The 27,518-nt window shown below is 44.1% G+C and overlaps 1 protein-coding gene across 2 annotated transcripts; it reads right to left on the bottom strand.

Moving 5' to 3' along the window:
- Positions 1-2,779: 2,779 nt before the first annotated feature.
- On the bottom strand, positions 2,780-19,400 carry LETM2 (leucine zipper and EF-hand containing transmembrane protein 2). 2 transcript variants are annotated; one of them, XR_012801772.1, is made up of 11 exons: positions 19,251-19,400; positions 17,848-17,920; positions 16,646-17,015; positions 9,099-9,242; positions 8,655-8,795; positions 8,326-8,529; positions 7,758-7,877; positions 6,923-7,039; positions 4,887-4,976; positions 4,023-4,112; positions 2,780-3,467 (listed from the first exon to the last, which is right to left on the bottom strand). XR_012801772.1 is itself a non-coding variant. In XM_075601248.1 (11 exons), the coding sequence occupies exons 1-11, from the start codon at positions 19,339-19,341 to the stop codon at positions 3,441-3,443; spliced, it is 1,437 nt and encodes a 478-aa protein (XP_075457363.1). In that variant the 5' UTR covers positions 19,342-19,400; the 3' UTR covers positions 2,780-3,440. The 2 variants fall into 2 exon arrangements, 1 of the variants encoding a protein (XP_075457363.1); XM_075601248.1 differs by having other exon boundaries at positions 4,023-4,082.
- Positions 19,401-27,518: the final 8,118 nt, after the last annotated feature.

Below are 27,518 nucleotides of genomic sequence, written 5' to 3'. Positions count from 1 at the left end.
GGGGGGTTAGTTTTGCTCTGGCGGCCAATAGAAAGCCAATTGTGCGATGACCCTACAGCCATCATGGTTTGTTCCTTGTTGGCGAAAGTAAACAAAGTGTGTGTGTGTGTGTGTATCCCAAGAGATCCAATATACTGACAAAGCACGAGAGATAAATCACATAAAAGTGGTTTATTGGGTCCAAAATGCACACATATGTCCAATGCTTCGGTCCCCAGGGGGACCTTCTTCAGGAGTGGAAATGAGACTGAAACGTGGGGCGTGTGCGTGCATTTTGGACCCAATAAACCACCTTTATCTCTTGTGCTGTGCCGGTATATTGCATCTCTAGGGATCCACATAGACTAACTATTTACCCTTTTCCGTGCAACACACACACACACACACACACACACACAGTTCCCCAGATCTTTGCGTGCGATATATATACAATTTTTTAAATAGTGAATGCTTTCAGGCATGTAACCCCTTCTCTGCAGTTTCCAATAACCGTTTCGTGGTAGATGTGGTATAATTGTTTTTCAAATTCAGTCCCAAAAGCGGAACCCCACACAATATGTACAACATTCCGCTTTTGTCCACTACTTGTAAAACTCTGAGCCCTACTTATGGTAAAAATGCGGCAGCGATCCTAAAGCTGTTCTGTTAGAGGGTGTTTCTTCGGAAATTCACAAACTGCTGGTGGATTTGACAGTGACATTCGGGATTAGGATTAAATCAGGACAAGTAAAAAGGAGATTTGTTGAATTTGTTAATTGGGACTAGGGGTTTAACCAGGAAATGCATGGCTGGTGTCATGATTATATTTTTGAGGGATCGTCTGACGTAAAAACATATGTGATTACTAACCATGATGCAAAACCCTGAGTTTAATTGATAGATAGGATTAGACTTTACCTTAACAGCACTAATGGGATTTATTGATTCAGAGAGAGATCAGAATGGGGAAAAATCGCAAGTGTTCCACAGTAATTCAAAATAATCACATTGCTTTCCATGGGGTGGAGAGAGAGGAGCATCCTACAATCTAATTAGCATTAATTAACAATCATGGCCCAGGGAGAATAATGGTCTGAGGCAGGATTTGTTAGAGGTAATAACAATTTCAGATGTGTGTGTGTGTGTGTATGTATGTATGTATGTATGTATGTATGTATGTATGTATGTATGTATGTATGTATATGTATGTATGTATGTATGTGTGTGTATGTATGTGTGTGTACAGGCAGTCCTCGGTTATCCGACACAATGCGTTACTCAAAATGGCGTTGGATAGCGAAACGTTGTAAAGTGAACCACGTTTTCCCATAGGAACACTGTTTAAATGAAAGGTTCCGTTCCCAAAGGCATTTTTAATGCTAAAATACACAAAATATTTTACGCAGACAATAAGATATGCAGCACACACAAATTATATAGTGCATGTACTGTATTATATATATAATATAAAAATATAATATTATATATATTATATACACAAACAACTTTGCAAAGCGTCGTAAGAGCGTTGGATAAGCCGTTTTGGCGTTGTAAAAATGAACATAGGTATGCATTGCATAGCGTTGGATAAGCCATTCGTTGTAAAACGAGGACTGCCTGTATATGTGCATGTATGATAGATATGTACAGTGTGCGTGTGTACACCTTTTTGTGTATACAAAATGAGGAGAAAGTAAATCATAACGTAAGGTTGAGGGAGACCCTGTCCCCAAGAGCATACAATCCAAGTGGTGTATATACATACATACATACATACACCACTTGGATTGTATGCTCTTGGGGACAGGGTCTCTCTTGACCTTATGATTTACTTTGTCCTCATTTTGTATACACAAAAACATAAGTGTACACACGCACACTATAGATAGATATCATATACACACACACACAGTACCTTTTGCACAGAGCGCCCTCACTGCACTGGCAGTACTCCTGCACGGAGCGCCGTCACTGCACTGGCAGTGCTCCTGCACAGAGCGCCCCCACTGCACTGGCAGTGCTCCTGCACAGAGCGCCGTCACTGCACTGGCAGTGCTCCTGCACGGAGCGCCGTCACTGCACTGGCAGTGCTCCTGCACGGAGCGCCCTCACTGCACTGGCAGTGCTCCTGCACGGAGCGCCCTCACTGCACTGGCAGTGCTCCTGCACGGAGCGCCCTCACTGCACTGGCAGTGCTCCTGCACGGAGCGCCCTCACTGCACTGGCAGTGCTCCTGCACAGAGCGCCCTCACTGCACTGGCAGTGCTCCTGCACAGAGCGCCGTCACTGCACTGGCAGTGCTCCTGCACGGAGCGCCGTCACTGCACTGGCAGTGCTCCTGCACGGAGCGCCGTCACTGCACTGGCAGTGCTCCTGCACGGAGCGCCGTCACTGCACTGGCAGTGCTCCTGCACAGAGCGCCGTCACTGCACTGGCAGTGCTCCTGCACAGAGCGCCCTCACTGCACTGGTAGTGCTCCTGCACGGAGCGCCGTCACTGCACTGGCAGTGCTCCTGCACAGAGCGCCGTCACTGCACTGGCAGTGCTCCTGCACAGAGCGCCCTCACTGCACTGGCAGTGCTCCTGCACAGAGCGCCCTCACTGCACTGGCAGTGCTCCTGCAGCTGCATTAATTTTTTTTATAGATTTGTTTCACTATCATTATTAGGGCACTCCTGGTTTTAACTGCACTGCAGCTCTTACATAGCACATATAGTGCTTCTTAAATGTTACCCCTTTAGGCACCGTATAGTTGTGTGAGGTGACCATTGATCCACAGAAGAACAGCATTAAAGAAAAATGAGATTGGAGAGATGTTTTATTTAATATGAAGGTGCTTAACATTATATACTGCAAGAAAACAATCTGCCGTATATAGTATACACAGGTATATAAAACAAGTCCGAGCATAAATTGTACAGTGCTCTAAAATTCTTTCCAGGGGGCTTAATTATCCCAAAACATATGTACATATTTACATATGATACAAGTTCAAAGAAATATATGGAGTTTACTTACAGTTAATTTGTTGTATGTAAGTACTAACACTTACCATTTTGTGTAAGACACATTGTTAAAAGGATTTCTACAAACCCTAGTAAAATGAGCATGCTGCAATAGTAGGAAATGCAAAAATCAGACCCCAGACCCCAAACCACTTGTTACAGAAATACTCTGCATCATTATACAGTGCAGCATGTTCATTATCAGGAGGTGAAAGTGTATAGAGATACTCATCACCATTATACAAAGCAGCATGTTTCTGCTACAGGCCCACCTGGCTGCAAAGGGGTTAAAATTCAGGGACCATTGCTTAAAATAAATCTGGCAAAGCATAAAATAGCCCGCTGCTGGCGTCGTGTAAAAGACGTTCGTGTAATTACATTTCTATGTTCCAACTTGGTTGCTGCCTCTGGAAGTTCAAGCTTTGGATGAGAACTTGTTCCTGCCCCTCTGTGATCTTACACCCCGTTGGCGCTGGCCTTTGTCTGCGGGATTAAACACATTGAGTTTTATTTAGAAGCAGACATTTTATTTGTTATAAAGCAGCAGCCCCTCCCTTAAAACAAACTTTTTTCTTTTTTACCTTAAATGAACCAGGCCCCCCCCCCCTGCTAAACCCCAACACATTTGAAAACCAACGAAACATCCTATACTATGAAACCGTTATGACAAGCGATACAGAAGGCCTTACACAGGCCTGTCTTCTCTCTACCCCCGTGTAACTCTAGCTCACACCTACAACCCTTCTCACATGCTACACTCGACCTCTGAAACTCGCCATCTCAATCTTCTCTTTAACTTCAAAACCTGTCGGGGAAATCCCCTGTTTAATGAAGAGTTTACTCACCAATTTATAGTACACTCATGGACACTAGACAACACACTCAAATGTACTCATGGTTTTATCAGTCTTCGCGTGTGTGTGTTTTTATCTGAACTTGCATAACTGAAAGTGGGTAAAAATACCTCTAAACGTGAATTAAATACTACCCCCCCCAAAAAAATAAATGGACCATACTTTAGTGCGTTTACCAACTTACATTCTCCTTGGATTGTCGTGCAGATTCCTTTAACTGAGCGTTTGAGGTGAATTCTTCATCCTCCAGGAAGATTTAAGGTAAACAAAGACACTTAGAAAAATACAAACATTAAAAAAAAGGTAACACAATTAAGGTTTAGATTCATTTTCTTTGAGGGTATCATTTAGGACCAAACTAAACGGACGTAAAATACAGTTATGCGTAAAGGGTTTTAGTCACCCAATGACCCATGTAGGACCAAAATGTGACCTAATGAACGTGCCCTGCTTAACGCAGCCTTGCAGATTGCCGCCCGTGACAATTTATGCCGGGATTGTGGGCTGCCTACACGGGGGAGCGCCGGGCAAGTGCCCAAGACACGGCGGCGGATAGGAGACCAACTCCCGGTGTTCCAAAGCCAGAAGCGAGTATCCACCAGATGTCGGGCCCAATGTCTGCCGTCAGCTGTTTGGGAGGCCCCCCCCACTCAACATGTAAGGCCAAGGAGAGAGATTCATTTAATGGTTAATGGGTTAGTCCCACTTGGACCAAAATGATCCAATGACAGCGACCCATTTAATGGGTTAAAACACAATAAATTATTGGCCACTCTAGCAGCAAAAGGATGAGACTAAAGCCAAGTTTACCTATGACTTCTGGTTAACGCAGGGACATAACATTATGTTAAACACATTTTCATGAGCAGGAGATGAATGAGAACAGCTCATTAATAACTAACTGACACAGCAGGCTCTGCAGAAAACATGGCTTAACATTGTTATCAGCCTTCGTGGATACAGCATTGTTATTAACGTGACGTTAACATCACAGTAAGTAGCCCAATGGCGCTTAGTGCATCAAGGCCCAACTCCGACAGATATTTACCTTTACACCCTGTAATGTTGGAGCAGGGTCGGTGAAAATCTCCTTGGCGTCGGAACTGGGCAGCGCTGGAGGGGAGTCGGTCTTTGGCACCTGTGGATTAGATGTACAGTACCCGGGTGCTCATGAACAAAATTTAAACATCATAGAAAAAGAAGGTACTCACAGGGCTTTAACAAAAAATGTGAAGAGAGTTTATGTTAAGATATATACACACATACACGCACACCTGCTCGACTCGCCAGTGAGGCAGCACTGCAAGAACACGAAGACGAACATGAAAAGATTAAATGGACTAGTGCTGGCCTTCGTAAGAAGAAAAGGTGATGGCCTCATTGAGCTCAAAAGCAGACACCTATTCTGTTACAGAAGTGCAGGTAATGGAAGAATCAGTGGCTTTATCATCATTAACAAGAGATGGAGAAACAACAAAGCTCATCAGAAAGAGCAGCCAGAATCATCATTCAGTTGACAAATATACAGGCTTCAAATAATCCAAGTGCTCCAACATATCATGCCTGGCAGACAATGAAGTGGAAGACTTCTACCATGAAATCAAAGCAACTTAAAAACCGATAATATCACCTTAAGGTCAATTTGGGAAATTTCAATGCAAAGATTGGTCCCCATAGAAAGACTATGATAAATATCCTATATTTGTATTTACAGTATATTGAGCCAGAGGGAGGCAAACAAAAACCCCCAGTGATGTATCATCCAATGTGGTCTCATAAGAGAAAATTAAATTCCTTCCAGACACCAAATAATGGTAATCAGCGCGGATCAATATTCCCTTACTGGTAATCAGATTTCTCCATCGATCAACATCCTTCCCATGTCTGTTTTCACCACTGCCGCAGACACGCGCTATTCCTCCTCTCCACATGCCGACTGGAGCAGGAGGGAGCAGAGGAGACAGGTGTGGACAATGGCCGCTACCTGGGTGGCCGGAGGCGAAACAATGATACTTTGCAGTAATTTGATTTTCTGCAGTAAATGGGATATTGTACACAGGCGACACGTTTTATCCGAGCACGGCTAGCACCGCAAGCCGGGGGATGCCCCGGCGTGCTGGCCGCACTCCCTCAGCGTGCCGCGCGTCATCGGGTGCCTGCGCCCCCTGCACGCGCGTCCAGGGCTCCCCGAGGGAGCCCTGGTGTCCCGCGATGTGGGGGACGGCGGCAGGGGGTTCCGGGGGACCCGGCGGACCTGGCAGCGGGGAGGAGAAAGCCCCGATCGGAGGGCGCTCCTCCGCAGCTTCGGCGCGCGCCCGGCACCCTCCGGCGCGCGCCAGGTTACTGCTGCGGCCGAGAACGGGCAAATGCTCGAATAAACTCGGCCGCAGCAGTATTATGATACTCCAGCCCAATGGTTTTTAATATTTTTTTTGGTTAAGGAACCCTATAATTATATTGCAGAAAACTGCGGAACCCCAAACCTCTCTAATAGCGCGTCTGATATCAGATGCATTGTAAGGAACCCCAACCCTCTCTAATAATAGCGCATCTGAGATCAGATGCATTGTAAGGAACCCCAACCCTCTCTAATGGCGCATCTGAGATCAGATGCATTGTAAGGAATCCCAACCCTGTCTAATAGAGAGTCTGATATCAGAACCCAAGGGCTCCTAGGAATCCCGGTTAAAAAAAAACACTACTCAAGAGTGTGATATTCGCTGCCCAATAGCACAATATTCTGCACCAGTGAAGTACTAAAACATGAAAGAGTAATACTTTGCACCTATATGGTACAAACCCAGCATAATATGCCACTATTATAATATACTATTCATGAATATGACACTAATGAACACCAAGCACCGATACGCTTACGTGACACTATATAGTATGGTAATATGATAGTAATAGAAGCTGCCCCAACATGATACTCATACTGTACAATACCACATACTATATGCCCAGATAGAATACGTGCAAATGCAATACAGTGATATTATGATGAAATGTAATAAAGGGCTCTTCTGATAGAGCAGGGACTAAATAATGAGTCGCCAGGTGGTGATACATTGCACTGCTTACCTCTACTGTCTGATTCACAGGTAGGATGGTCTTGGGTTTAATTTCTGTCAGGTACAGGGCTCGGGAGAGAAGCAGAAGTGATGGGGGGACGTTCTCCTTAAGGTGCAAATCCAACCACTAAGAGGAGAAGAGGCACTGCATAATGTTATGGAGTAACGCTACACACGTCAACCCTCTCATAATAAACATGCTGCTCTGACTAAAATGACCACGAGTATCTCTATACACTTCCAGCCCCTAATAACAAGCATGCTGCACTGTATACCAATGCTGTGTATCTCTACATACTTCCAGCCCCTAATAACAAGCATGCTGCACTGTATACCAATGCTGTGTATCTCTACATACTTCCAGCCCCTAATAACAAGCATGCTGCACTGTATACCAATGCTGTGTATCTCTACATACTGTACTTCCAGCCCCTAATAACAAGCATGCTGCACTGTATACCAATGCTGTGTATCTTTACATACTTCTAGCCCCTAATAATGGACATACTGCATTGTATACCAATGATGTGTATCTTTACATACTTCCAGCCCCTAATAATGGACATACTGCATTGTATACCAATGCTGTGTATCTCTACACACTTCCAGCCCCTAATAACAAGCATGCAGCACTGTATGCCAATGCTGTGTATCTCTACACACTTCCAGCCCCTAATAACAAGCATGCGGCACTGTATACCAATGCTGTGTATCTCTACATACTTCCAGCCCCTAATAATGGACATACTGCATTGTATACCAATGCTGTGTATGTCTACAGACTTCCAGCCCCTAATAATGGACATACTGCATTGTAAAACAATAATGCAGTATCTGCATACTACCTGCTTGATTTGCTCCTTGAGCTGCTCCTCTGTGAGGCCCAGTGACCTCATTCCCCGCGCTCTGCTCGCAGCTTGCAGCTCCGCCACATTGAGATTCTCTACCCCCTCATTTGAGATCATCTGTAGAGCAGGAGAGAAGCGAGCAAGAGTGGTCAGTTTTCTTTCATGACCATCAGCCCCAGAGATCACAAACAGAGTGAAACCTCATCTGGGCAGGGACTGTGTCTGTAAATAATCCTCTGTGCAGCGTACCGCGCACTATACGGTCATTGTGAAGCGCTTACAGTCCCATTGGGAGAAAAGCGCTATATGAAATAAAGTTATCTCTACAACCAGTCTCAAATTACTAATGCTCTCTCTTTGGACCATGGAATCCCATTTCCTTCTGGTAAAATGAATGCTTAAATCTTCTGTATGTTGCTAATGCAAAATGCTGTGTTCGCCATATTGACGAACATATTTATTTTCATAGAGCTCCAAGTGTATAGTGTCATGCGGAATACCAGTTGAAGCTTATTCAGAATAAATCAGCACAGTGTCGGCAATGTTACGTGTGTGTGTGTCCCACCTCATCGTCGGCCCGTATGGACCGGAGCTGCATGAGCATCTGGAAGCGCAGCAGGTTGTTGGTTCCGATGGGCTGCAGTTCTAGCAGCCGACATAGGGCCACGAGCTGCGACCTTTCCAGGTGCTCCAGAGTCAGCTCGTCCTCAAACAGCTTGGAGAAGCGCACAATCTCCTGGGTGCTCGGCTGCACCCCTGAACCTCGTACCTGCAACCAGAAGGTTCGTGTATATGATGTGTGCACACTTAACTACAGATCATACATTAAACATTTGGTTACGATCGTTTAATACAATTGTTTGCATAGTAACAGGGATTGGACCAGAAACTAACCTGTTGCACATACGATGAGAATTGCTGCTGTCTATCCCCCCCGGTCTCTGCCTTGTTTCTCCGAGCCATTTCCGAGATAGTTTCCTGGAGAAACTTTGCCATTTCCAACTTTGCCCCCAACGTCTTCTTTACCTTCTCTTCCTGGGTTATGAACACAGCCCGGAGGATTACAAAACCGCATTGAAATAAGATTAGATTCTTGGATATCAAATGATATAAAAACTGTGGGGTTATATAGTAAAAAGGTAAAAATAACACATTCATATATTACATGGTCTTAGAAAGCAGATAGTATTATAATAAAAAATATCAGCACTGTATAAGGATACCGAATATCTCTATACACTTCCACCCCGATCACGAACATGCTGCACTGTATAAATGATGCCCAGTAGTTGTACACACATTTTGAAATGGCCAAAGCAAAAAGGTAAAGCAACTGACCTTTTTGGATTCTGTCTCAAACGTGGAAGGTAACATCTCTGGGAAGAATTTAAGGAATACGGGCAGCAGGAACTCCATGAAGGGGACAATAATGAAGACGATAAAAGGGACCAGCCGGAACAGATCTGCACATGTCCTCATCAGCTTAGAAACACAAGAGTTAACATAAATAATAAGTGGGGATTCTGGAACTGAAGATTAATAGATAATGGATTCTTTCAAAAAACAAAACCCCACTAATCACCTTGCACTTCCAGTTAAAACTAGAGTTGTGCAGTATATAGATATAATTATAATGTCTTGGTAAGAAAACATTCCAACAAGTTATTATAAATTGGGACATGGAAAGCAACGGGCAGTGACGCCCATCGATGATGTCCCAGACAGACTTTGTGGCTCTGACATCACCAGTGGACGTCTCTGACCTGCTCAGAACTGAAAACATATTTAATACAGGTAAAACAAAAAAAAGGAAATTTACCTTCCCATATTTCTGCTTCTTAGGAGTACTCTATGGCAGCCAGAAACAGATGGAATAACTCCTCCTCCAAGCTGGGGTAGGACAAGAGTTCTTGTCACATTAAAAAAAAAAAAAAAAAGGAGGTGGTGTGGTCTCCTCTGGTCAGCTATTTCTTTATCAAAGCTGGCAAAAAAAAAAAAAAGTAGAGACAATAAACATGCAGAGGTGGGATGTATTCTGCCGTAGAGGACTCAAAATCAACCGAAATATCAGAAAGTACCATTCCTATTTTATTCCGTGTCTTCTATGGCAGCCAGGAACAGATGGGATTTCCCAGAGCAATTACATTTATTGGGTGGGACAACTTGGCACTACAGCCTGCAGAACCTTTCTGCTGAACCTTGCGTCAGAAGAGGTTGGAAGATCCAACCAATAGTGCTTGATGAGGTATGGGAGATCAGGATGAGGCCTTGAATAAACAACTGGAGCTCTCTCCGCCTTGGCCCTAGTTGAGAGGGCCTTCAGTCGCTGCTGCAGCAGCTCTTTCCCACTGCGGCTTTACATGCCTCCTGTATAGCAGATGTCATTCATCTTGAAATGATGCTGCCAAGGCAACTTGACCCTTCCAATTAAAAAGGAAAAAAAAAAAAAGGAAGAAGGGTTGTGAAGATACAGTAATTTAAATCCTTCCATTAACTGTAGATGGACCTTTAAAGCCCCGACTACATCTAAACTATGCCATCTTCTTTCTTTGTTAGTTGGATTCGTGCAAAAGGATGGGACCACTACATTCGGATTTAGATGGTATTCTGAGGAAACCTAAGACATAATGGTGTGGCACTGTCGTCATCACCATCGCCTCCTTGTGAATCTGTAGAAAAGGCCCTCCATGGGCTGAAGTAATCACCATGAGAAACACACAACCTTGACCATCAAAAACCATTATTGAAATATCTTGGTGCGGTTTGCATGGGGGGAACCGACATACTTTCCAATACCAGGTTTTAAATCCCATGTACATTTAAAACAATGTTTAATATGATGAATATTAAATACTTTTAGCAAGGCAAACACAGCTATAGGAACTTATTCATGAATTCTTTTTACTTGAAATCCAGAGTCAGAAGCACCCAAAGTATATGGTTAATTTGTAGAACTAGCTCAGACTAGTCACTGATGCATCCCGTGTATCCACACTCAATATTTGCTGGTACTGGCTTAACAGAACAGATGCTCCCCCCCAAAAAAACTGAGGAAGCAGGGGGTTTCCGAAGTTGAACCATGTTAATTTCAGCTCCGGAGATACTTACCTCCGTAGGTCATGCCGGTAGCAGCTCTTATTTCTACCAACGCTCTCTCATCCTGTTTAGACCAGTCACTAGGGTATCCTCAAGATCTAATGAATCAAGGTCATATCTAGTTTGGAGATCGGGCTAGTGGTTTACAGAAATCACTTAACTATTGCTTATCGACTTTGACTGGCTACTTTGTTACTAATAGCCACTTAATGACTAAGATGTACTAAGAGACAGCCACTAATGCCGTTTTAGCTTGGTGAGACGAGATAAAACATTGGAAACAATCACTTACTGTATCAGGATATCGCATTTAACACTTTCAAAGAGGGTACAAAGGCCAGGTTTTTGTATCTGTAACGATTCACAGCCTAGCCTATGACCTTATTATTAAATACAAATGAATAACTAATTAAGCCAGTACCAGCAAGTATTAATTATTGAGTGTGGATACTCATGATGCATCAGGGATTATTCTGAGCTAGTTCCGATAGCTGCTTCTGACACTGGATTTAAATTTTTTAGTAATAATAATTCATAAATTGTGTATAGCTGCATTTGCCTTGCTAAAAGTATTTTAATATTAATCATATTAAAATGTACATATATTTGTTCTCTTTTGCAATATCACTTTATCTCCTCTTGTTCAGATCCAGTCTAGTATATGGATATGTAGTTTTGGCTCAAATTCGGACCAAATCCCTGAACTGCTGTGTTCCCCACCACCAGGTTAGACTTGCGTTGCATGTGGGAGCCTGTGTCCTCTGAACCTGATGAAGTTCCTCTGCAACAGTCTGAAGTGAACCTGCACGCATGGCACAACATTTGTCACATAATCTCCTTTTGGCACAGAAGCCATTACCGCCTCCTGATATCTTGTGCACCAGGAATAGCACAGAATAGCCTTGGCCCACATGCTCTAGAGGCACTGGCAGGATTGCGGCATTTACCAGCAGTTTACATATTGCCTCCATCAAGGCAGTCTCTTTCTCCGGATGACAGACGTCCTTGAGTCCCTGAAGCGACTTTTTGGTTTCAGAAGAAATTTCAATGAATATGGACAATTATCTGATGGACCCAGGCATCTGTTGTCAAGTGGACCCAATGGTCTAGAAAGCCTGCCAGTCGGCGGCCTACTGGCACGCATTTCCAAACCGGGGCCTTGTGATCTTCTGTGACTTTGCCTCTTGATAATGATATGCGACTGCCCCTTGCCTGGGACTGTTTTTGAAAGAGGACTGCTGTGACTATAGGTCCCCAACCTCTGGTGTATAGCCTAACTGCTCTGTATGCTCCTGTCTACTGGAATGCCTTCCTTGGAGGTCTTATGATCAAAGATCGTTTCATCTTCCGATGCTGTGGTACAAACTGGCTTTTGCACTTGGATAATTTGCTTATAAAATTAGTCTAGGGCTTCTCCAAAAATATACCCGTATAAGGCAAAGTGACAAGCCTATTTCTGAACAATGTCCTCTGCCCATGGCTTCAGCCATAAAGGCCTCCTTGCAGCAACAGATTTGGTTGAAGATCCTGCCAATAGATGAATAATGTCCATCAACAAATCACATAGAAAATCCATAGCCAAATTCAGGTTAGAAAAATCGTCAAGTAATTTTTGCCTGGGGGTTTCTGCTTTCTTCTAAGTTTGATATCCAAATCCTCACGGTTTTGGAAATACATGCTATTGACGTAGCCGGTCTAATTGTAGCACCCAACATGTCATATGTTTTTCTAAAGATACCCTCCATTCGCCTGTCCATGGGGATCCTTAAAAGAAGAGACATCTTTCAATGGAATTGTTATATTCTTAGCTATTTCTGGCTATGGCTGCATCCACCTTCGGGAGAATGCTCCATATATTACCATCTTCCTCGCTGAAGGGGTACATCTTGGAAAATGTCTTAGTCGTAGCAGTTCTATCCAGAGCTCTCCACTCTGATGATATTAGACTCTTGATTGATTTATGGACAGGAAAGACACGGTACGATTTTCTTGGACTCTGTCACCATCGGGGTTGATCGGACTACCAGGGATCGCACCGACAGGACACAAGAATTTAATAAACCGAAGTAGTTTATTTAGCCTTTGTCAAAAGGGAAACAATACAACAAGCACAGAAATATTTAACCAAAATACAGGGATACAGGGAAACTCTTAGCTGGGTAGGTAGAGGGCGCTACAGAAGCCAGCTTACCATCAATATTCCTCATAGATGCTCAAGGGAAAAGTCACCATTTGGAACAGGACCACAACGGGGTCCACACGCTAGTCTCAACTACCAAGACTAACTAAACTTAAAGGGTCTAGATAAAAGACTACTGCAACGAACTGTAACTGGCAACAAATAAGACCCGCCATACCCTGGTTGGCCACAGTGCATATATCCGTCCCCCAGACAGAGAGATCCCAAGCAGTCTGGGGAAAAAACAATAGCTACGATCCAGGAACCATAGTCTCTCACGGCGGGTGGCCGATTGCCCTGTCCCCTGCACACAGCCCAGGCCCAGTGAAAAGGTTAACAGGACCACGATGGGCCCGGAAACAAAGTGAGATGCCCAAACACAGCCATTGCTCTCTCTGGCATAGGCCACTGGATCCATGCCCACGAAACACAGTAGGGAAATTGGGGGAAAAAAAGTGCCACAATACATGTATACGGTACATATAAAATTACACTGACTGAGTCCTTCCACATAGAAAGATGGCCTAAGGGAGCCGATCCATCATAGACCCCTAGAAAGCTCTCTCTTTGATATTCAAGGTAGTTATCATACGCTTTAGTAGTTTACCAATTAACTCCAACTTAAAAAACCCAGCTTCACCTTGAATCTCCATCAGAATTGGAGCATCCTCATAGCCCTAAAAAACCCGATCCATCCTGAAAATCCAGAATACTATCCTCTTCCATATAACGAGATGCCATAGATATAGTACTTTTCAGATTCTCATGAGATATTTGCCAAAACGATTGGAGCAATGAAGACTTCATCTAATTTATAAACCTATTAAGCTTGATATCCCAGTCATTACAATATTTTGACTTGGAGACAGCCTTCTTAGGTTTAACAGGCTGACTCTCCTAGTGAGGCGACATTTACTGGTGGGACAGACAGTGCACCTGAGAGCAATCTGGACTCACCATACCCCAAACAGCTTCCAGCCGACTAAGCACTCCTAAATAGGCTTTCTACCTCTACTGTGCTAATCCTCAGTCTAACTGAAAGTAAGCCCCACCGAAAGCACGCTGAACGGCTGCCTCCGGACGTCACTTCCGGATCTCCGTCCTGCACAGAAGACATGGGGAAGCGGTTGCGGCCTACACAGAATGCTGGAATGTACATGCTCTTGAGACCAGAAGTCGGGAAACCTCGCTGCGTGCCTGCTGCTGCAATTACCCAACATCGGCACCACAATGGGACCTCCATCAGGACATTGATCCAGTGAGTGCAAACAGGAGGGAAGGGCTGGCCTCGCGGTATGGCAACTAGAGCAGCCATAGAGGTTTTTTTAATTACCATACTCTATGGGCGGCATGAGAGCGGCCCATAAAAATAAAAAAAATAAATACAATCTCTAACAAAGAAGTTCCCCCCAACTAAGGTAAGACGAGAATAAATGACCCGAGGAGGGACCACACCACCATTATACCCGTGTAGAGAAGTCTTGTCCTGCCGCAGCTCAAAGGAGTGATCCCATCTGTTTCTGGCTGCCTTAGAGAATGCTGAAAAAAATATCATGTCTGCAAAGGTTTAGGTACGTTATTTTTGCATTACTAAACCTTAAAGCAGCAGCCCCACCTGATTTATACATGTGCAGGTGTCCCCGACTCATGCATTCATACACATGATTTGAGCCGGGGACTCATACAGAGCTCAACCCCGTTATTTTCAAACCTGGTCTCTGTGATAGTTACCAGTGTTCTTTCATGGAATATAAAATGGCCGTCCAATAGGAAACGTTCTATTGGCCTGTGGGGCCTGCAAGATTTGGCAATCATTTAAACTTCCCACCAGGAAGCAAGAACACTGGTAACTGCACATGTAAGTATCTTGGGAACAAAGGGGGTAACCAGAAGCCAAATTAGCGCTGGCCACCTCTGGAGGACCATCCAGTTCCCATCCTGTCAAAACAAAAAACCCACAACTGCTGCTTTAACATTATATTAAAATAAGTAATTGTTGCCACAGATAGGTTGCATTGCCCCTTTAAAACCATACCATTAAATTAATACAATGAGTAATAAATGTTACCATTAAAACCAAGTAAAATGGAGGTATTAAAAAGTCGCAATTCTATGCAGCGGGACCAAAAGACAACCCTCCGTAAACCATTTCACAATTGAATTATCTTGCTTAAACTAATTGTGCCGTGGTCAAAACAAATATTTGGCTGCTTGTGTTACCCTTAAAATTAAGAACAAGTTTAATTTCTTTGTGGGTGGGGGTCTCTGAATGGGAGAGCGTTTGTCAATCCAGCATTTTCTTTGCCCTTATCAGAGAGCTAAGAAAGATAACAGATTGTAAGCTCTTCGAACAGGGACTCCTTTTCCTAAATGTTACTTTTATCAGAAGCACTTCTTTTTTCCCTTTGTGTTATTTTTATATCTTATTATTTATAAGATTGTCACTATTACTGCTGTGAAGCGCTATGTACATTAATGGCGCTATATAAATAAAGACATACATACAAGGGAGAGAGATTGGGGCTTTGACTGCATAAATTAAAGTTCAACAAAAACAGTGACAGACATAAGGGAGCAGCCAGAGGAAATCAAACCTCTCCCAAGTCTCGACTTACCATGTTTACAAGATCAATGTAAAAAAAAAAAAAAAAAAAAAAAAATTAAAAAAAAATTATATATATATATATATATATATATATATATATATATATATATATATATATATATATATATATATATATATATATATATATGCAAATATAGCTGTATGCTCATCTGCATGTCTTAGGCAGGTCTGCAACCCCGCCTTTCCCCATTATCACCCAGCATACAGCACTTCCACTGCAGCAAGGGATTCTGGGAAATGACATGCAAATGAGCACATAGTGTCACTTTTTGCCTCAATAACCATTTTTAACATGGTTCCCTATAGGCTTAAGCTTGCTGCATGGTCACAGCTTTGAGCACAGCCAGGGTTAAGGTGCATACCCAGAAAACCACCCACAGACAGCTGTTTCGACCTTGATGGGTCTCATCAGTGTGGGGTTGATTTTACTGGGAATGCAAGAGAGGCTTATGGGATAGGCCAAACCATAATACTGAGTTAAGTTATGGTGAGTGCTGTATGCTGGGTGATAATGGGGAAAGGCGGGGTTGCAGACCTGCCTAAGACATGCAGATGAGCATACAGCTATATTTGCATATTTGCTTTCCTGTGGAGGGTTTTTGTCACTTTTTTTACTCACCATAACTTAACTCAGTATATATATATATATATATATATATATATATAAATAAAAGGCGCACGTGACGTCAATGCGGGTGCACACAGGATAGGGAAGCTCCGTGTACCCCGCCGGGAAAATTAGTGAAAATCCCCCAATCGCCGCTTCGTGAGGAGAATAGGACACGTGGTTTATAAAATGTTGTATGTAATGTGACTGTTGATGACTGTAAGAATTTTGTTACAAAATGGTTGTTCCCCCCACCCTCCCCTCAGCAATCACCCATTAGCGACCCCTTAAACATGTCACTGCCATTAGTACACTTTGGTCCCTTAGGACAGAATATATGTGAATACACGTTTAATTTAAGCCGAATGGTAACATACCCGCCTTCTCTCCCGCCTGCTCAGAACTTGGCCACGCAACAACCTCAAAACCGTTCGAGCGGCCACTCGACTGTCGATCCAGAGTAGCCGGAAGCCATTGTAGAAGTGTTTGATCTCGTCCACGACTCTCTGGCTCAGGGATTTGCGCGTTTCCTGTGGCGTTTTCTCCGCTTCTAGTGTGGGAGGAACGGGGGGAGACTTGTCCTGGAGCCGTAACTCAGAGGTGTGGTAAGTACGATTGCTGAATGAAGGGCAGAGGAAAGCAGCAGGAGCCCAGCAGCTAGTTTTGGGGTAAAATCCCCCATTTTGGGTGTGGGAAATGGAGGCGTATTTCGGACAGAAGCTCTTCTGCAGGACCAGGCTGGAACCCCTGTGAGAATAGAGGTTCAGATTAATGTAATTAAAGCACTGGCCAATCAGTGGGCTGTGTTCTTCTGCTCACTAGGACTTTCAGAAACCAAGTGTTTTGATTGGCTCGCACTGTGGTCATAGAAACGCAATCCCACACCATCTTGGAATGTTCCTTTCACCTACAGTTTCCATCACATTTTCCTCTTAAAAGTATGGATTCTTTAAGAATGGGATTCCTATAAATTAAGAGGATCAGTGGTACCTCCCTCTGGTGTGATACATGATGTTTCATGAGTGGGATTTCTATAACTGGATTCCGTCAGTGCGATCTGCATCTTATGGGATAATAAGATACACCATGCACGGGATTCCTAAAAGGTGAAAAGGTCAGCAAAGATCTCTCTTTTGATAAAGGGCATCTTATACACAGGATTACTTTAGCTGAACAGTATTAATGGCACCTCTTTCTTATGCTAATTGGACTTTTCATACACTGGATTCCTCTAATTTAACAGGGCAGTTCCCCTTTATGGGATAACAGGATGTCTTTCACAGATACCTCTATCTTGTTTGTTAATGGGACTCTCACACAGAGGATTCTTTTGACTTAATAGGATCAGAGCCACCACCCTCATATCGGATAAGAAGACATCACATGAACACGATCGCTCAAAACCTTCGTTGTGTCATCAAGACGCGCAGGATCGCTTATTTATAACTTAGTTATTAGGGTCCGCAGCACCTCTGTCTTACAGGATAAGAGGACTTTCTCATGCACAAGGGGTTCCCCAACTTAAACGGATCTGAGGCATCACCCTCTTAAGGGAGAAAAGGGCGTCCCATTTTCTTACCGGGATCTGAATGAAGCAAGCAGAACGTTGCAGGTACACGCGGCCATTTTTATCTTATGATGCTCGGCGGGGTCTGCAAAAACAGAAGACAGCTCGGCATTAATGTATAGTGGTACCGAGTACCTTCACACAACAAAACATTGACTAGCTGTGCTGTAGAATGGGACGGGGTATCTCTGTACCAGTGAACATACTGCAGTGTATAGTGCAACAGCCAAACACAAGTGAACACGCCATTCTTTATACCCCAGCATGGAGTTCCTCTGTATTTCTCAAGTGGACGTGTTGCGCTATATTAGTAGTAACGAGCACCTCTTGGGACCTAGACATTAACATTTGATGCTGTATAATTGTGTCGAGTACCTCCATGCACTTGAAAATGAACACACCACACTATATAATGGTACTTAATATCTCCATATACGGCATCGTATAATTGTATGGAGTACCTCGGTACAGCTGAAAATGAACATGCTGTGCTGTATAGTGGTACAGTGTCTCCATAAAATTAAAACACTAACATGTTGCCCTATATAATAGTAGTGAGTTACTCAATGCGAGTTAGGGTGTATAATGGTACAGATTATCTCCATATACCTAATTAATAATACGTTGTACCCCAAACATGTAGTAATGTATGATGTGCCAAGTATCTCAGTACACCCAAACATGTCGGGGGATATAATGGTGCAGAGTATCTCAGTACACACTAACATGTCGGAGTGTATAACGTGCTGAGTATCTCAGTACACCCGAATGTGAACATGTCAGAATGTATAATGATGCCGAGTAGCTCAGTACACACTAACATGTCGGATTGTATAACATGCCGAGTATCTCAGTACACTGGAACATGTTGCAATTTATAACTGTACCAAGTATCTCAGTGCAAACGAACATGGAGTGTATAACAGTGACAAGTATCTCAGTACACTGGAACATGTTGGAATGTATAACTGTACCAAGTATCTCAGTGCAAACGAACATGGAGTGTATAACAGTGACAAGTATCTCAGTACACTGGAACATGTTGGAATGTATAACTGTACCAAGTATCTCAGTGCAAACGAACATGGAGTGTATAACAGTGACAAGTATCTAAGTACACGCGAATATGAACATGTCAGCATGTATATATCAGTGACGTGTATGTCAGAATATCTGAATAGCCAATGCAAATAAACATGTTACTGTATAGAGTGGTACTGTGTGCCTCAGAAGAGCGGACACAATCCATTCCCAGATATGTAATGTGCTGAATAACACCACACTTTCCCCTCAGGGCTCGCCCTGCGTGTCCCGTGTCCCTATGTGTCCCCTATGTATCCCGTGTCCCCTATGTGTCCCGTGTCCCCTATGTGTCCCCTATGTGTCCCGTGTCCCCTATGTGTCCCGTGTCTCACCCCCGAGCTTCACGTCGTCGCTTGGTTCCCGGAGCCCGTACACAGTAAGCACCGGGCCACCAGGGAACTGATAGCCCGGCCAGCCAATCATAGCAGCCGATAGAGAACCAACATCCCTCCCAATGGGCCAATCCCGGCCGCTTAAAGCCGAGCTGTCAGGTGAGGGGCTGGTCTCATGACGTCAGCAAGCTACATTAATTGGCCCTGGAATTTCCTCCGTTTTGTCTGCGCATGCGTAACTTTATTAACCCATTGAGGGATACGGCTAAGGACTTAACTCATTCACTGCTAAGAGTCCTGCACTATTTATACCGCAAGACATCAAAATACATTTAACGTGTATAGTAATACAAGTTTGTATTATTATTTGTTATAATCACAATTATATTAGAAGGATATAGAAGGATATGCATTAAGTACAATGATGCATTATTGTGTATTGATTACAATGACAGAATTATATTCTATAACAAGGCATATATAATTGTATTTTTTTATTCCATAATTACTACATAAACACTATTTTATTTACAGATTTGGGGGTCAGATTACTTTTAAATGAGTCTTGCTTTCTTTTTAACCCTTTGCATTCTCCTCTGGCAGGGAAGGGGTTAAGGTCAAACGGATTTACGTTGAAAATACCTCACCCCCATTCTGTTATAGAGAATAAATATTCTATAAACCTTTCCAAAACTGAGGTCCAAAGAGCTTAGTAATAATTGTATTACTATTATTAGTATTCTTTTTATATGCACTAGGCTTCTGATCCAGAAAATATAGTATATACCTTTGTAATATATATTACATTTATTAGATGTATGATTCATAAATATATTCTTTACCCAATTACATTATTATTTATATTTATTTTTAGGGCGCCAACATATCCCACATCACAAAAGTGAGAAAGACACACAGCAATAATACAAAAGAGAACAATATACAGTAATACAAGACACTGACATACCATATACCTAGTGTTCTGCGTTAACAAGTTTTTATTTATTAGAAAAACAAAACAAAATGGAAGTTCTGCGTTGTGTATTTTCCAAACATTAAATCGTAAATAAAATCGGGTGGGAATATATATATATATATATATATATATATATATACATATATATACACACACACACACACACACACACACACACACACACAAATTTTACTCAGTACATGATGGTATTTGTATACACGTAACATATTAATTGCTTTTAAATTTTAGTATTTGATACTATGCTTATTAGTACTACAACATGGCGTGATAATACTTTGCTTGATATGCCGACCTTCACCGTTTGTCTGTTCTGCGTTTCACAGAAATTTTAAATATCACTTGTGAGCACATTCACGTCTGAGACAGGTCTGCAGACCTGCGTTTCACCATTATCTCTTAGCATACAGTGCTTCCACTGCAGCAAGGGATTCTGGGAACACAGGATAAAAATTCTGGTTCTGGCCGGCCTCAACATTGATATAGACATAGGGGCATTGATTGGCTGATTAAACTATTATTATGTTATAGGTAACAATTTGGGTATAAATAGAGGGTCTCTCCATTTTTGGCTCTCACAGATTAATATAGAGTCCAATTTTTTAGATCACTTCTGGTCTTTTGGGCATTTGTGCTTTTAATATTTGTGGTGCTTTTAAAATTGAAAAGACTTAGGCCGCGTCCATGGATAGTGCTTGCGGGCAGAGCTGCGCTTACGCTCGGCACTGAGCCCCTACAGCCGCAATGAGAGCGGCTTTAGTAGGGGCTCACCTACGCTTCCGCAAGCGCGCGGAAGCGTAGGCCTTAGGAAAATGTAACATTTTCGCGCTTGCCGGAGCGCAGGGCCGGTCACGTGAGCGGTTCGTCCGATGAGGGCGAACCAGCTCCGTGACGTCACTGGCCCGCCCGCCGACACGCCCCTGGACGTCGCGCTGTCTAAGGCCAGGGAAAGCACCCGCTTTCCCCTCAGCCTCAGCACGCCTCCGCCCGCAAGCAGAATCCATGGACGCAGCCTTATACAAGTTGTAAAGGTTACTCTAGTACTGATGTGAAGATTCACAGACCTTTTCTTACCATGAACAGATAGATATATGTATTAATACGTTGTTCTCTTTTCTCCCCTTTTTTTTCGCTGTGATAGAATAACGTTTTTATTATTAGTGTAGCAGGGTACCCCCTGGCTACTATTCTACCCAATGGGCTGGCAGTAAACCCTGGTATTTACAGGATTGCCTGTAGTTGGTATGGGGTTTTCCCCTTCACCTTTGACACTGCACCTGAAGTGACAGCAGGGGGTGGTATATCCTGTTGTAGCTGGGACAACGGGGTGCCCGCCTTCTGGCTGCACTTAAGGGCAGGACCGCCCTAAATTTGGAAGTTATTCCTTCACCCTGAGGAAGGCAGGTCACACGACTGGGAGCCTGAGATTGGGGCCTACCCATGTGCTCTTCCCTGCGGAGAGGAGTGAGTGTGATTATACCTCTGCATTTGCTAGGGAGGTGGGGAAGAGTTAGGACAGCTGTGGGTGCCCTTGGCCTGTAGTGACGGTCCAGGAATCATCTCCAGTGAGAGCTGATTCTAAGGCTACGGCCCCAGTGCCTGCGCTGCACGCGTGTCTGCGAGACTGGCGGCGCGTGCAGCCGAATTCCCCGGTCTACAGAGAGCTGCAGGGGGAATGACAGGGGGGGCGTGACGGGGGCGCAGCCGTGGCGTCACCCGGCAGGTTTGCCCTCATTGGCTGAACCGCTGGGGGGCGTGGCTTAGCGCTCCGTCGCGAGTTCCCCTCACAATTTTCTTGCAGGCTGGAAAAACTCACCTTGCAGTGCGGCGGCCCCCCCTCGCAGCGGGACCGGACCATTGAGGGGCAGCTCTTGTCCCGGCAGCGTCCACCACAGCGGGCGCTGCAGTAGCCAGCGGGGACCGGCCTAAGGAGACTGTATCCGGCAGACGACTGCTGCGTAGCTGTTGGTTGCTGCAAAGTGTGTAGTAATAAACCGTTCCTATTTGCAATATACCTCCGGCCTGGTGTGTGATCTAAGTGGGGGGAGAGGTACAAGTTCTACCGTGGGAGATCATCTCCATATTCCTGGAGCCTACGGCAGATGGAGGCGCTGCAGTGCTAAGTATTATGTGGGGTATGAACCCCAGAAGCCTGTTCCTATGTCCCAAAGTCATCGCGGACGACTCAGCCCTCTTGTTGCCAACAGGTATGCAACACACAGACACACCCTGTAATGGCCCCAATCTGCGATTGGGGGGGGGGAGGGGAAGACCGTTACATTAGTGAAAAACAAACACAATAATAATAAAAAATTAAAAGGGTTTTCAAAATGGCTGATTTTAAATGTTTGTTTTGCAATGCACTTAACCATGCGAAACAGTGTCCCTTCAGGCCTCATGATGATGATGATGACTCCTGTGTGGGCCCAGAAAAAGAACTGTACCCGCAAATGAAAGCTGCACTAGCAACATATGTCCAGAGCGCAAGACCCCATAATCCTGGAGTCTAGATTTAGTGACCAGGAATTTGTAGTCCTGCTGTTTAGAATGAAACCGGGTGACGATCTGAAGAACAGCGCCTATGCACAATCCTGTCAGCGTGAGGCGCGTCACGGGGGCGGGACCTTAGACCGATCCTCACAAAGGTAGAACGACAGGCAAGACACGGCTTCAGCAGAAGAGAAAAACTGAACCCTGCACAGACAAAGAAGAGAGGGGAATTCAGCCACACAAAGGGAGTAGGCAGTTGCAGACAATAGATCCAGAATGAGGCGGTCTTCACGCCTCAGCGGCCATGTTGAGGGATCCTTATAGTGGGTTCACATTCTGGATCCCTCCTTGTTATGTAGGGCAGGGGTGCGCAAATCTTTGGTGCTGCGTCCCACTGCATACTCACATTTAGTGCTTGCGCCCCCCATACCTTTGTGCTGGCGTCAAATGATGCCGTGGGGGTCATGTGACCCCGCTGCATAATTCGACGTCTCATTGCCATGGCGTCAATCACGGTGAGTTACAGAGGCCTCGCACGGTCCCACAACATTTTATATAAATGCCTTAGCGAAGAGCACGGGGTCTCTGCAACAGCCGTGCCCTCCCCCCCCCCCAAAAAAAAATCTTGCGTGCCCCCCAGTTTGCGCACCTCTGCTGTAGGGTATCCTCATTGGTCTCTGTCCTAGTCTTCTCTGAGGTTGGTAAACAATTTCTTGATTTCTTAGTTTTCTTCCTCCCTCGTCTGATCTGTTTCCTCCATGGTTTATATTCACAGGGGTACAACGAAAGGCGTCCATTCTTAAAAAAAGACTAAATAGGACATGTGACCATCTCCCTATCAATACCTGTATCTGAGGATTTCTGATATGTTGTCGGTGGACAGTTAGATCTATGCGAGGGTCTGCGTTCTCCTAGTGTTCTCCAAAGGTTGCATGCATAATAAGCGGAACCTCTGTTGAACTTTCTTTTTTTTATTTTCCATAATCTTTTCTCCAAATTTCGCAAGTTCATTATTGAAAGAAATTTCAAAGTTCAACGGGTCATTCTTAAAGTCTGGAACATTAAGATCTAGTTTAACCCGAGCAATGTCTAACTTAATTCGGTTGAGTAGCAATTGATCATGTTCAATTGTAAGTTTTATCGGTTCACTGGAACAGTGATTGAGGATTCATAACATGGGGGGAGTTCCCAGCACTCTAATAACGATACAATGGCAACGATGTTTGTCAAAAAAAAAACATAGAATTTTTATAGTTGAAATTTCGTAGAACAAACATACACATGTGTGTATAGATATAAATAATATTATAAGCTAATTATCATAACAAGAGATGCAAAAAATAGCAACGCCTAGTTAAAGAACTCAAAGAACTAAGTAGCTTACAGCAATCAAAACATATACAAACGAGGTGTGAACAATATAATCAACACAGGAGACACTATTAAGGAGACAAGGAAAAGAGGGAAGGTGGGGGGAAAAGAGAAAAGGTAAAAACAAGGGAATAAGGGGGTCAACGTTTCGGGACTCCTAGCCCCTTCTTCTGGCCCATTCCCTAGAGTAAGTTAAATCTAGGTACTTCCCTTTTCCCTGTAGAACAACAAGTGCTCCCAGACAAATCAAAAACACATCAGAGATGCAATTAAGAATAAAGAACTGTATGTTGAAAGAAATCCCAAAATGGGAGATAAAGCACAAAATAGCTCAAATTACTGAAGTGCTAATGGCATACAGATAGCTGCTTTATATGTGACAGCCTATGTCCTAAAAATAATATACCAGAGAACCAGTCTGCCCCTAACAATAAGGTATACACAATGCTATATCAGAACCTTATAGGCAATAAGGATATAAATAACTGTAATACACAAAAAGGATCGAACCAACTGGTGCCACGGACCACCAGGCGTGATTGAGAATTGATTCCCACTTGGTTCTAAGTGTATTATTTCTCTCCCAAGTGGGTGACATCTTCCTGTGTAAACCTCTAGGAATATTGACTTTCAAATAATGTTCCATACTGCAAATTTTCCACCAGATCTTCCTTTGTTTAAACAATAATGTTCTCAATTTATCACACTTGTCTACAAGAGTGCATGGTTTAAAAGCAACTGGTTCTTTATTAGGATCCACACTAAATATATAATTCATATTAGTTTTCCATTTATGTTCCGAAATATCAAAGTCAAGACAAGTCAGTGTTGACTCGATTATAAAGATAAAGGAGAAAAATAATCATCACATGCAAAAATGACCGAGTAGAATAATAGATGGGTGTCCTAAATCCCTAAAAAAGGGACTGTGATGAACACAGAGTGTAAAATGTCTCCAACCAGAGTAAATAAGCCCAGGTGCACCTATGTGAGCAGGGGCAATTAAGCAAATAAGAGAGGAGCCCAGGGCAGAAGACGAGGCACTCAGGAGCAAAGTGAAAATATGGATGCATATTTATTGGACACAACTATGGACATAAAGAATATAAAAACAATTAAATACAGAGACAAGACCATCAGCAGTTAAAGCACACAAGATAATGTGCATAGAGAGACATAACCTCATCTAAATGAATGAGGGAAATGTGGAGACCATTCATCACAAGGGGCGCACAGCTTGCTTGGTTACGACGTAGGATCTATATCTGGACTGAATCACACAAGCAGCTTTCTTCATATCCCTGTAGCGTCTTTGATGCTGATGCTTCCTAACATTTTGTAACGCTTGCGCTCACCACGAACAAGGCGGGATCCCGGTACTGAGGTGAGAAAGTATAGAACTGCGCACCCACAGCAGCGGAGGCACGCCTGGAGGGTGGATAGTCAAGATTGCCGGGTATGGGTTGGAGAGAGTGGGTTAGCCTTGATACTTGCTGAGGTCGTAGGTAGGTGCCAGGAGAGTGGTCAGAGTCCGAAGTGCGTGGTCTGAGGTTGTAGCCAGTAGAGAAGTAGATTTCCGTTTGCCGTGGTCAGGGATGGAGAAGGTCAGAGGCAAGCCGGGGTCGGTGATCCAGAGAATGGTCCAATGTCTAGCCGGGTCGGTACACAGGGAGGCAAGCAGCAACAAAGTTAGTACACAGACAGGAGCGAGGCAGGAATAGAGACGTGGGAACACAAGGCTACCAATAACTATGCTCAGCCAAACAGGAAGTGACAGAGCTGAGCATTATAGCAACAGGAGTCCAATGAGAGAAGGGGGTGGAGCGGAGGAGCGGCCTCTGCGGAGGCAGGGATAGGCTGTGAGAAGCAGGAGACAGGCGAGGGAGATATTAGAGTTGATGCGTAGCTGGGGAGCGGTGCACACGCGCGGGGTGGCCATGCAGCACAAGCGGAGGGGCGGAGCCTAGCTCCGTGTGATCCTTGAAAGCCCTCCGTGGGTGGGTGCGTGCGCTCTGTAAGGTGCGCGGGAGGCTGTACAGCAGGAGGCAAGGAGGAAGCACGCCGCGAGGAACGTGCTCTCCGATCTCTTGCAACGGGATGCTGTGCAACAGGAGGTAAGGAGGGAACACGCCGCAGAGGACGTGTTCCCCGATTCCTTACACATTTGACTGCAGTATAATAACACATTCCTTCAAGTATTCATACTTCTTCTTTTGCTGCTTCATTCTCCAAATTGACTGAATAACACAAGCCACGTTACTCTGGCGATAAAGCTGATGAGCTTTCATCCCTCTGTAGGCGGACAGTATGGCGACAGTTGAGGAGCGTTTATGCAAATAGCTTTCTATCTCCATCCTTCCTTGGATAAATGCTCTGTAGCATTTATGAAGTGCCAGAAAGCTTTTCTCTTTGCAGCAAGATTATTTTCCTAGCAAGAGACTTCTGTTTCTTGAGTACATCCTGAGTTCTCCACTCAGGGCCTCCACCTCTTCGCTGTGCTTGCTCTGAGTTCGCATCAATGCATCCTTCTTTATATTTTGGAGCTTTGCAGATTTCTTCACTAGGGTTGCAGCAGCTTGCCTTTTCCAGGCTTCTTTCTCCTGGGCGTACTGACTGTTGGGGATGGAGCAGCCTCTCTGCTCCTCCAGCTCTTGCTCCAGTTTCTAGACCTTCTCGCGCTGCCTCTCATACAGAGTCACCTGACCTCTAAGTTCGGCCTCCAGCAATGCTCTGGTGATGCTCAGTGGGACCTGCAGCTCCTCATGCTGCTCTGCGGGGACACACTGGGAACTCAGACACTCCTGCAGCACTTGTACTTTGTTAGCAGCCTGGATACTTTCTTCCTGCAGAACTCGCTCCTTCTCCTCAGCATCCGGCTGTTTCTACTTTGCCTCCTGTAGATGCGTACACAGATCTTTCAGCTGGCTCTGCAGAATGTGCTCTTCTTGTGTGTGCTGCACCAGGGAGACACGTTCTTTTCGTAGCACTTTCTCTGCATTCTCCAGTGCTTCCTGCACTTCTAACTTTTTTTGTTCCTTCGCTTTTCTTACTTAGTGAAGCTTCTCATTTCTTTCACTGTCCTGGCCAGTCAAATCTGAAACATCTTTCAGATTTCTATTTTCTCTTTTTACAGTCTCTATACCACTTAGGACCTTCTCATAGGCATCCTTCAATGTACACAGTGGTCTTCCTGTCGAGAGTGTTCCAGTATACAACAAAAGACAGGGGTGCCCAATGCTACATCCAATTGACAAAACATATAAAGTAATAAGTATAAAAAGTTTAAATACTTCAATAATAATAATATTTACTTGGTTATTTAGTTAAACCCTTTGGCCAAAGCGTCATAAGCCTGCATACCACGTCAAGGTATAACCAAAATGAATGCAGGTCCTACACTACACTGTGAACCC

This window comes from Ascaphus truei, chromosome 5, assembly GCF_040206685.1.
Source record: "Ascaphus truei isolate aAscTru1 chromosome 5, aAscTru1.hap1, whole genome shotgun sequence".
NCBI classification, from domain to species: Eukaryota; Metazoa; Chordata; class Amphibia; order Anura; family Ascaphidae; genus Ascaphus; species Ascaphus truei.
This window is presented reverse-complemented; position numbering and strand designations above follow the sequence as displayed.